The sequence below is a fragment of the Coptis chinensis genome, chromosome 5, assembly GCF_015680905.1.
Source record: "Coptis chinensis isolate HL-2020 chromosome 5, ASM1568090v1, whole genome shotgun sequence".
Classification (NCBI taxonomy): Eukaryota; Viridiplantae; Streptophyta; class Magnoliopsida; order Ranunculales; family Ranunculaceae; genus Coptis; species Coptis chinensis.
In genome coordinates, this window is record NC_141460.1 from 15,094,156 (window position 1) to 15,106,422 (window position 12,267).

Consider the following 12,267-nt stretch of genomic DNA (forward strand, 5'->3'; position numbering starts at 1 on the left):
GCTCAAAAAGTGCAATTTAACCCTCGATTATGCCTTGTTTAGCCATCTTAGTGGACTAATAGTATTTGTAAGCTATGTTTTATGATTCAATAGGTGAAAGAGAGAGTTTTGTGGAATATTAGAAAAAAAGGGGTAAAACGGAGCAATTCGGAGCATTAAGGATCACATGGGAAGCCCGTGGACAATCATGGAGAAGGCCAAGGAATTGAAGCTATTAAAGATGCGACTTGGACCTATTTTAAAGCCTATTTGGAAGCCCAAGGCCAAAGGATTCGTTGCTTGGACCAAAGCCCGCAAAAGAGGATAGAATGATGGAGCAGAAGAGACAAAATAGACTTCCACATCTGGGACGCATGGATTGCGCGTCCATACACATTGATCGCGTATGAGACACATGGATTGTGCATCCAGACGCATGAATCGACACTGTAGCCAATTCCTTCTCAGTTTTGGAGATGAAGTTGGACTCTGAAAGAAGTCTATTTGTATTAGGAAACAAATGACGGTTTGGAATGCTTCTAGAACTCATTGTAACCCCTATAAATAGAGGACCTAAGTGCCTCATGTAATTTGCCAATTCACTTATATTATTGTCTCTAGAACTTGAGGCAGAGAGAGATTAATAATAAAAGATTTGGTTTTAACTAGCTGAGTTTTAACAAATTAGTCTTTCTAGTCTTATGTTCTTCGACTCTTCTTCTTCTCGTTCGTCGTGTTTTCCTTCTTTATGGAAGGCTAATCTTCTCCTTCAAGGGAGGAGATGAAGCCGATGCTTAGGGTTTGTTGATTCTTTTGGTTCATGGTGTTATTTAATCAGGTTAGTTCTTTATGTTTTTAGTTATTAGTTCAATTGCCCAGACCAGGGGATGGAAGTATAGATTAAGGTTTTTATTTATTGCAATCGAATATCATGCTAGTTTAGGGTTTTATTTATTGCAATTGAATATTTCCTAGTGACATGCTTTTATTTATTGCAATTGAATATAATGCTAGAATAGTGTTTTATTTATTGTAATTGAATATTATACTATTATTCTCTACTTTTCTTCTAGTTGTGTAGTGTTTTAGAGTAAGGAAATTATTCATTGTGTTTGCCTTAGATGGTGATTCATTGAATAGCTGCCCAAGCTCACATAAAAGGAAAGAAGATACTAGTAACATGAACATAGGAACAACCTTAAGTAGAGTTAATTGTTAACGATGTTTCATCCAAGAGGGCATCGGCAGTCGCTCGATTGCCTAATTGTAGTCTACTTGTGAGAACAACCATGAAGCAAAAGGTCATTGAATCAAAAGTATTGGTGGATTCTAATCTCTTGAATTCCCTCTCTTATAAATTCTCAATAGTTTAGTTTAGTTTAACATTAGAATCTAAAATCTATAATAGTAGTTTTTAATCCTTCAAACCCCCTTTCTAGTCTTGTCCTTCATATAAACATACACTTAAAAGTGGAACGATACCCTACTCATCCTTTACTTATTGAGGGATAATTAGGTTTTGATACCCTTCTATTTGTTCAGTGACCATCATCTATCTATATCATCCATATACCATCTCACACACAAAAAAGAGGCAGTGTCAAATGGCGCCGCTGCCATTTTAAGTTGTTTATGTTTAACATTTTCTTTCAAAGATTAGAACTTTGGATTTTGAGATAATTTTAGCCGCATCATCCATCCTTTTGAGAAAGAGAGAAGCTTGAAGGACATCTCAAAGACAAGATCTACCATCCAGGTTAGTCGAATCTTCATTCTTTTTCTTTCATTCTTAGTATAGTTGCATCATAGTTTAGTTTTATTGCTTTCTAGTATAATTGCATTTAGGACCTTTTCAACAATTGAAGTTGTAAGCCAACACAGTGAAACATCAAACTCTAGTGTTTCTTGTCTGAATTTTGACAAACGGACTATCGTCGTGGGCCGTGGTACTTAAGCAATCCAAGTGATTCACCATAACCCTAGAAGAGACAGCTTTAGACAACGGGCGAGATACTAGCTGCAAAGCCCAACTCAGTTGAAGGAAAGTAGTTTTGCATATTAGTATAATTTAGAATAGTTGCATATTAGTTTAATTGCATTCAGGAGAGAAAACTAGTTGTTGCAGAGGCCCATTGCAGAGGCCCATATGTGACTTTTTTCAGGAGGAAAGGAAAGAAATTGTTAAATTCCAAGCTAGACTCTGTGATTACATACATGAGGATAGATGGTCCTTCTCCAACGAAATGACACTAGTACTCCATCAGCTGGGCATCGACATCTCTAAGCTACCCCAACCTGACAGTTCCAAAGAAGATTCAAGAGTTTGGATCGATTCTATAAATGGGCACTTCACAGTGGCAGCGGCAGTTGAAAGCATCAGGAAAAAAGCACCGAAATCAGCTTGGAGTAAGTTCATTTGGAGCGCCAAAATTCTGCCGAGAACACAGGGTATTGCTTGGAAACTAGCGCATGGTGCGGCTAGAACGGATGACCAGCTGCAAAAAAGGAAGTTTCACCTTGCATCTAGATGCTGTATTTGCCAAAATCAGGAAGAAACGCTGGAACATATCCTATTCCATTGCGCCTTTGCTAAGAAGATTTGGCAGTTTGCTCAGCAAATCTTTCAAATTCAGCGGGATTTGGAGTCCTTCTCTGATGTGCGGCAGCAGTGCAAGCACTACAGCTCACTCATCTTGGATATGTGGAAGGCTTGCTCCTTGACGATCATCATGGTCGTCAGTCTTTGGAAAACCAGGAACAAAGCCCTCTATGACGACAAAGCTCCAAGCTACACACAAGTTTGCTTCTTGGTCAGGAGAGCGATTACAAGAGCGCATCATAAGTCCTCGGGGATTATGGAAAACTCGATGCATGACCTCAAGATTCTAAAGCATTTCCAGCTACAGCTCAAATTTCGCAGAGTCCCCAAAGATCTTTGAGTGCTATTATTACTTCCTCCTCCCGTATACTCAAGATAAACACCGACGGATGTTCGAAAGGAACCGGGAAGATCGTGGTGGGGATATATCTTCTAAAACTACAGAGGAGATTTTTGGGAGCAACTGGCGGTGGGATGGGTATATCCACTAACTACATGGCGGAAACAATGGCTATTATACGTGCCATTAAACAGTGATTGATTTGGGTTGGCTTATCTTTGGGTAGAATGCGATTCTACTTCAGCTTGTCCGTGCTTTCGAACAACACAACACATTGGAGAGTCAAAGAAACCCGGCAATCTTTGAAAGATAAAGCCCATGGATTAACCTCACTTCATCTTGGCGCGCACCAACTGGGAGCGGACAAATTGACGCCGCATTGAGCAGGAGGCTGCGTTAACACGGGGGACAAGATATGGTGGATTTCTCGACCTTCATTCATGATTCATCTGGAGAACCATCATACGACTTATTATCGTTTTGTTCACTAGATCTTCTTTTCTAGTGCAGGCTTGTATCTTTTTGTTTTCTTTTTCTACTACATTTGCTATCATGTAATCCTTATTCTTTATAATTAATCAATTACCTTTAACAAAAAAAAAAAAAAAATTCAAGCATAGTAGGATAGTTTTTCATCATCTTCGCATAACAAGAATACTAGACAAGATTGATTCAATGGCCGCTCGCAATGATGGAGGTGTTATAGACTTGAATAATTCTGAAGCTATCCCACCCATGCAAGCACAACAGAGGAAGAAGCTGAGAGATTTCTATTCGCCAATCATTGGAGACCCACCCAGCAGTATTGTTTTTCCAGAGACAGAATCTAACCAGTTTGAACTTAGAGCATCAGTAATCTTTATGCTTCCAAAGTTCAATGGTTCGCATAATGTTCACCATATGTTCACATGAACAAATTTCTATCGATCCCTAAACTTTCAAGAACCAGAATATCAAAGATGAGAGTATCAAGTTGATTCTTTTTCCACTCTCACTCGAAGGTAAAGCCTCTGAATGGTTAACTGCACAGCCGATCAATTCAATAGACAACTGGGAGAAATGGAGAACGAAGTTTATGAACAAGTTCTACCCACCCCAGAAGATTGATGCCATGCAGCAAGCCATCAGCAATTTTGAAGGGAAGGTGACTGAAGAATATCATCAAAGCTAGGAGAAATTCAATAATCTGCTAGTCTCATGTCCACATCATGGTTATGATAAGAGCACACTAGCTCATTTTTTCTATCGAGGACTCTCAATGATGAACTAGCAAATGATACATTCAATGGACAAAGGCAAGTTTACATCAATGGATGGAGAGGAAGCTTACAACTTTCTCGAGAATTTAGCTGAAGAAACACAACAATGGACTACTAACAATGAGGATGTCGCTAGCATGGAGGGGGAGCCAAAGCAATTTGGTTACCAAGCACATGAACAAGCAGATCAAGAACTGAAGTCTACATTGGCCAGCCTTGCCACCAGCATTGAAACTCTGAGTAAGAAATTCAACCAGTTCTCTATGAATCCCTCCAAGATCAACAAGTCTCAAGCTAAGTCTCTCCCAGTCATGCAAGCTAGCTGATATCTTGTGAAGTCTGCTCGCACACTTCTCATGCAACTCTAGAATGTCCCGTTACTATCAACATGCATCGGTTGGAGAGTACAATATAAACTCATTTCGTGAGGCCCAACCAAGGTGGTAATAACTTTCAAGGCAATTATTGGAGACGAACGGCTGGACCCCTGTGTTCTCAAGATCAAAGTTATATTCCACGCAGACAAGTCAAGCTTCACAGTTGGTTCCTCAACAACAATTATACTCTCCAGAATTCCAATACAAGTGGAGAGTTAGTGCCCGATCCTAGGAGAAATTATGCCGCACTGCCCAACCCGAGAATGCTATTACTTTGCTATCACAGAAAAAATCAGAAGTTTGAAAGTGTTCTAGAGCTTATTGCACACATTTTCAAATTGAATCTCCAAAGATCTCGTGCAAGTCAATGTTCTAGAATGGAGTCTCTAGAAGCTAAGGTTGACCAACTCACTACTGCTTTGTCTGTAAAGACACAAGCCACTCAACCTAGCTTATTGGAACCAATATTGAGGAGTGAAGATGTATGCCACATTGGGACAACTTCTAGTACTGATCACCTTCATGATCATGTTAGCTCAGTTACTACTCTCAGATCAGGACTGAAGATAGACAACAAGGTTGACTTACCTTCTCATGATGACATTGTTAAAGAGCAATCGATTAAGATTTCAAATCAAGTTCGAAAGGAAGTGAGGGAAATCCTTTCCACTCCCATTTGTCATGATAACCAAGACAAGATATGCAAGAATGCCAAAGAGAAAGAAGAGCAGACACATGCTGATGTGTTTGTACCGAATGAACCTTTTTCTATGTTTTTTCCTCAAAGCAAAAAGGACAAGCAATTTTTAGAGATGAAGGAAGCATTTGAGAAAAATAGCATCAATATCCCCTTTCTCAAAGCAATCAAGCAGTTGCCATCATATGCTAAATTCTTGAAGGATGCATGCAACATAAAGAGAAGTACTCATGTTCCAAAGCGAGCGTTTCTAGCTGGACAAATGATAAACGTAAAATTGAATACAATTCTACCTATGAATAAATAATAAAATTCAAACGCAAGTAAAACTAAACTTTATACGAATTCAGTGGTTATTAAAGATTTCTACTCTCGGTACTATTGAAATAGAGTTGGAATAGAAGATTCGTTTCCACTCCTAGTTCTTTACCATTCAGTGTTTTCTAATATTGTGAATCTATCCAAAGTCTAATGAGAGTTTTATGAAGGGAATTATACTACGATGTGAATTCAAATAACAAGATACGCCAATTCAACTATGGAAATGCTAAATTGATACTATATGATAAGGAATTAGGGGGGATTGATTTTCACCTTAACTCGACTTAATCAACTAACAAAGATTCATCGTGATCCAAATTTCCATGCTTTCGCATATCAAAATGGTATTTATAATCCCTAATTATACATGACAATCTCTATCAATTAATAACTAGCATGTGAAACAACCAAACCCATTCTCATGGTGAACTAATCACTTTCTAGAATTGAATATATTATCACGATGATTTCTAAGTTAACTGCGATCAAGCTTCATCAAGGCTACTTCAACCAATCTAATGGAGGTTTAGCCTAGAATCATTATGCTCTCATTTACAATCGAAATTGAATAAGACATAATATAAAGATTCTAACTTTATTAAAATCAACTAAATAATAATTGAAATCTAAATTAACAACTAAGAAATCATTAACAAACAAGAATTGAAATTAGATCTAAGCAATTTTAAATAACAAAATCGAAATTATCATGAACTAACTATTTTTTTTATCTAATGAATGATAAACAATGATTCCAATAACTAATCTAAAACAAGAAATGAAACTAATTAATGGAATGAAAACTAATTAATTAACTAATTCAAAAACTCAAAACAAGATCTAGATTATTCTCTAATGGCTACTTTCTATCCTAAACTAATTGATACTTAAGAGCTAAGTCTTGTGTGTGTAAATGGAGGAGACTAGATCCACATTTTCTTGCAAGGGCTGAGGATCCATGTTTTGGGCCGGAAAAACGTGCCCAAAACCCAATTTCTTCAGTCCACAGGGCCCTTTTCAACTGGCTTGACTTCAATAGACTTTTTGTCTACTTCTACTTCTCTGTTTGGGCCAAGGTTTAGACCATTAGAAAGTTATTTCCGAGCCGGTCGTTTTGACATAAGGTACGCCCCATTCTGAGGCCTGAGTCCAAAGATACGGTGTTTGGAAGTTATGTTGACTTTTGTGTGTTGTTTCTGCCCGCGTTGACTTTGACTTTTCAGCTTTTGACTGGGCTTTACAAAGGTTTTTCTCCTTGAATCTTGGCCTTTAATCACAGAACTTCTTAGCAACCAACCTTGCTCCTTTATCTCGCCAAAGTGGCACATTTCTGCACATAATTGACTTCAATGCCTGAAATACATAAAAACACGTAATCAGCATTAACTCTTATTTATTACTCGCATAATTGGTCTAAAATTATTATTGTTAAGGGGTTAAAACTACAATTTTGGGCTCTTATCAACAAACAACATCTATTATCCATCAGCAAGCTCTAGTCAAGCTCAAAGATCCAGGAAGTCCTACAATATCATGCAAGATAGGAGAAAAATTCACAGGTAATGCTCTTTTAGGCCTTGGTGCTAGTGTGTTAATCTCTTGCCATATTATGTGTACCAAGTGTTGGGCTTAGAGAACCTAAAGCCTACAAAAGTCAAATTGAAGTTAGCTGACCGTTCTACCAAGATTCCCAGAGGCATAGTTGAGGATGTTCTTGTTCAAGTAGCCGATTTCTACTATCTAGTGGATTTCATTGTGATAGACACCAAGGAGGCCTTTGATAAAATTCCAATTATTCTAGGCCGACCTTTCCTCGCTACTGCAAAAGCTTTGATAAATTGTCACAACGGTGAAATGAAGATCAACTTTGGTAAGATGTCCATGGACATAAATATCTTTCACCTGTTGCATAAAGATTGTGATGACACCGAAGGTGGAGAGGTGTACTTCCTTGATATCATGATACAAGAATCCTTCCCATTCGAATATACAATTGAGAATGCTCAATCTACAGAAAATTGTGATGAACTTGAGAACCGCACCACAGAGGCGTTGCTAGCCATGTTTTTGGAATCTCTACAGAAAATTCAGGATTTAAGTGAGCAGAATGGAAAATTAACAGAGAGAGTATCATATCTTGAGAAGATGAACTCTATATTTAAGGATGAACAACAGACTTCTACCCAGAAAAATCAGTTGCTAGAGAATCAACTTAAAGAAGTTTTGGAAAAATAATAGAATCTAGAAACTGAAATAAGTCTTCTGAAGCAGAAAGTGGATAATATTGATAAGAAGCATTGCACTGCTGAAGCTTCTTCTACACCATCATTGTCTAAACGAGAGAAGTATGTGAACCAGTCTACCGCTCACCTTGAGTGCAGTCAGCCAGCCATCCATTATCATTACTGTGGTGGTAAAGGGGACATCAGATATTATTGTCCTGTTAGAAAGAAATATTTTCGTCAATCTTCTACACAGAGGAACCACAAGGCCTATCACACAATCATCAGACCTGAAATAGTTCAAGGAAGAGAAACAACTTCACCAGCAATCTTTCCAGCATATCAAGGAGTATTTTTGACAACCCACAAGGTGAGACCTCCTCGTCCTCTAAACATTCGTCAGATTTGGGTAAGAAAATCTGATCTCCTCACTCCAAATTGATAATGCATGATATATAGTCTTAGGGATCTGACTTAAAAAGACCTAACAAAAAATAATAATAAATAAATAAATAAATAAAAATCTTGGTAAAAGGAAATGTTCTTATTATTGGGATTAATTTTGATATTCGGCATCAATGGTAACATCTTCCCTTTTCTCATTCATTTCATTTACTTAATTTCTGTACATTGAGGACAATGCATATGTTAAGTTGGGGGAGGGTGTACTTGAGAAATGAATTTTGAAAATTAGTTTTCAAAAATAAAAATATTTTTGTTTTTTCTATATCAGTAGTATGAGAAAAATGAATTTTAATAATGAGTCTGGGATATATATTCTATACTGATTAGTGTTGAGTTTGATATATAGTTGATATTATTGATTTCATTACCGCTTAGACTATTTATTATGCTCGGACATAGTTCTTGTTGATAGAATTCTTTATCAAGGCACCACCATAATACTTGGTCAGTTTTGTGTACTTTTCATAGAAGAGAGATTTAAACCCCTAGTAAACTAGAAGTAGAATTTTTAGACTTAGCCCGTGAGACTTGAGCTTTATACCCATTCTTTAGAGAGTTCTTACAAAAAATCTGATTCTTAGTGACTTAACATCTTTCAGTTCTTTATGTCGTTGTAATATAGTCTCATTATTTGTTGATTTGGTTAATCACGAAGTGACATCAACTGGGGAGATAGCCATTAGGTTTTGTAGTCTATTCAGAACATAGTATCATACTGATAAGTCAAGTAGTGAGCCTATTCAGCCTTTATCCCACCTAGTAGGACCATCATGTTAAACCCTTTTAAGCCTTACAATAAGCCATTTTCTTTCATAAAACCCTTTACCCTTTACCCAACTCCAAACAAGGAGTATAGCCAAAATCTTTATCAGCCATACCCATATCTTTCTGAGAATACGAAGGGCACAAAGAGGAAGAAATAGCACAAAAGGAAGATTACAAGGAAATACCAGAGAGATACAATGAAGACCATCATTTTGTTCTAAGTGAAAGAAGCTAGTGGAAAACAAGCATATCTAGTACTAATCAAGGATATACCACTAAGTTAAAAATAATAATAATAATAATAATAATAAGTTGAACAGAATGGATGGAAAAGCTAAGACAAAGGAAGAATTTTCTCTGCAATACAGAATTTGAAGAAATCTTCCAAAGAAAGAAGTAAAACCTTTAGTGTTTTCAGAAATTACCTTAGAATCCTTTTTACCTTTCCTTCATAAACCAATACCCAAGCCAAGTTACAACCCATGACTTATCACTACAGTATGGTACGAAGTCTAGAATAGGTGAGAGGATGCTAAAGTGAAGGACCCGACACTTCATATGTGATTGACATTCTTTCCAGGAGACTACTTTCATCCAGAAGTCCATTTTTCAAGGTAGTATGTGGGATGTTCGTATTCATTATTCTTTTCCCCACAGACATGAGGTAAAATAGTAGACCATCTTCTTTGAGATTCTTTTCTGAGAGTATGAACGGTAAGGATTGAAAGTCGAGGTTATCTGTCTAAAGGTAAACTAGGGATTCCATTTCTTGGATAGGAGAGTATAGGAGATTGGCTAAGTACACAGATAAGCCTTGATTGAGAATTTTGTCAATTTTTACTATCTTCCATCATAATCTATGAGTCTTTGTAGCAATGTAGTTAGCAATGGAGACCGTTTGTTAGAGTAAGCACTCAGTGGGTAAAGAATTTCTCTCTCTGAAAAATACTATCATTCTTGAACATGCTATTGATTGATTTTGTGGGTATATCACCTGAAAAGCCTCACGAGACTATAACTCATCCTTTTTGGGGAACTTAACGGTTTAAAGCCTTACTGCATATGGTAAATGCAATCGCGATGCCTGCGAAAGTGAGTTAGGATTTTACTTTTGTTATTAGAATGTGATTTTAATCACTTATCTTATTTTTTATCTTATTTGCTAAGAGACTAGCAAAAGGCTAGTTGGGAGTTGTGATAAGTGCTCAAAAAGTGCAATTTAACCCTCGATTATGCCTCTTGTTTAGTCGTCTTAGTGGACTAATAGTGTTTGTAAGTTATATTTTATGATTCTACAGGTGAAAGAGAGAGTTTTGTGGTATATTAGAGAAAAAGGGGTAAAACGGAGCAATTCCGAGTATTAAGGATCACATGGGAAGCCCGTAGACAATCATGGAGAAGGCCAAGGAATTAAAGCTATTAAAGATGCAACTTGGACCTATTTTAAAGCCTATTTGGAAGCCCAAGGCCAAATGATTCATTGTTTAGACCAAAGCCCGTAAAAGAGGATAGAAGGATTGAGCAGAAGAGACAAAATAGACTTCCGCGTCTGGGACACATGGATCGCGCATCCAGACATATTGACCGTGTATGAGAAGCATGGATCGTGCATCCAGACGCATAAATCGACACTGTAGGCAATTCTTTCTCAGTTTTGGAGATGAAGTTGGACTCTGAAAAAAGTCTATTTGTATTAGGAAACAAATGACGGTTTGGAATGCTTCTAGAACTCATTGTAACCCCTATAAATAGAGGACCTAAGTGCCTCATGTAATTTGCCAATTCACTTATATTATTGTCTCTAGAACTTGAGGCAGAGAGAGATTAATAATAAAAGATTTGGTTTTAACTAGCTGAGTTTTAACAAATTAGTCTTTCTAGTCTTATGTTCTTCGACTCTTCTTCTTCTCGTTCTTCGTGTTCTTCCTTCTTTATGGAAGGCTAATCTTCTCCTTCAAGGGAGGAGATGAAGCTGGTGCTTAGGGTTTGTTGATTCTTTTGGTTCATGGTGTTCTTCAATCAGGTTAGTTCTTTATGTTTCTAGTTATTAGTTCCATTGCCTAGACCAGGGGATGGAAGTATAGATTAAGGTTTTTATTTATTGCAATCGAATATCATGCTAGTTTAGGGTTTTATTTATTGCAATTGAATATTTGCTAGTGACATGCTTTTATTTATTGCAATTGAATATAATGCTAGAATAGAGTTTTATTTATTGTAATTGAATATTATACTATGATTCTCTACTTTTCTTCTAGTTGTGTAGTGTTTTAGAGTATGGGAAGTATTCCTTGTGTTTGCCTTAGATGGTGATTCATTGAATAGCTGTTCAAGCACACATAAAAGGAAAGAAGATACTAGTAACATGAACATAGGAACAACCTTAAGTAGAGTTAATTGTTAACGATGTTTCATCCAAGAGGGCATCGACACTCGCTCGATTGCCTAATTGTAGTCTACTTGTGAGAACAACCATGAAGTAAAAAGTCATTGAATCAAAAGTATTGGTGGATTCTAATCTCTTGAATTCTCTCTCTTATAAATTCTTAATAGTTTAGTTTAGTTTAGCATTAGAATCTAAAATCTATAATAATAGTTTTTAATCCCTCAAACCCCCTTTCCAGTCCTGTCCTTCATATAAACATACACTTAAAAGTGGAACGATACCCTACTCATTCTTTACTTATTGAGGGATAATTAGGTTTTGATACACTTCTATTTGTTCAACGACCATCATCTATATATATCATCCATATACCATCTCACACACAAAAAGGAGGCAGTGTCACCTATCCTGATACTCATGACCAATCAAATCTCCATTAACCTCCACCTGAGTATAGTGAGAGTTCCAAATCTTATGATGATGACTATATGCCCGAAATCATAGTTTCTCTCACATGCCTTAATGCATCATCACCCATAAATGAGAAAACTCTGGCAGAAGAAACTCAATAGCATGTATTAGACTCGACATATTTGGAAAATGGCATCGAGAAAATTTATGAAGATCTAGGCAGAGAGGATAAAGAAAATGAAGTACTTGAAAAAGAAGGAGTAAAATCTATGGTGGAAAGTGGATTTCAATTTGGTTTGGCCGTTAAAGACTTATCGATGGAACAAATTTGTGACATCCTTACTATTGCAGATATGAACCACAATCTTGTGGAAACGCCAAAAATAAATGAAGAATTCCTTTAGTCCTCGAGATCATGTGAAGAACCACCACCCAACCATCACCGC

At 36.9% G+C, this 12,267-nt stretch overlaps 1 protein-coding gene across 1 annotated transcript; it reads left to right on the top strand.

The window, feature by feature from the left end:
* Positions 1 to 2,222: 2,222 nt before the first annotated feature.
* LOC147496842 (uncharacterized) lies at positions 2,223 to 2,918 on the top strand. The gene has a single exon (XM_086562678.1). It carries the CDS (start codon positions 2,223 to 2,225, stop codon positions 2,916 to 2,918), a length of 696 nt encoding a protein of 231 aa, XP_086418804.1.
* Positions 2,919 to 12,267: the final 9,349 nt, after the last annotated feature.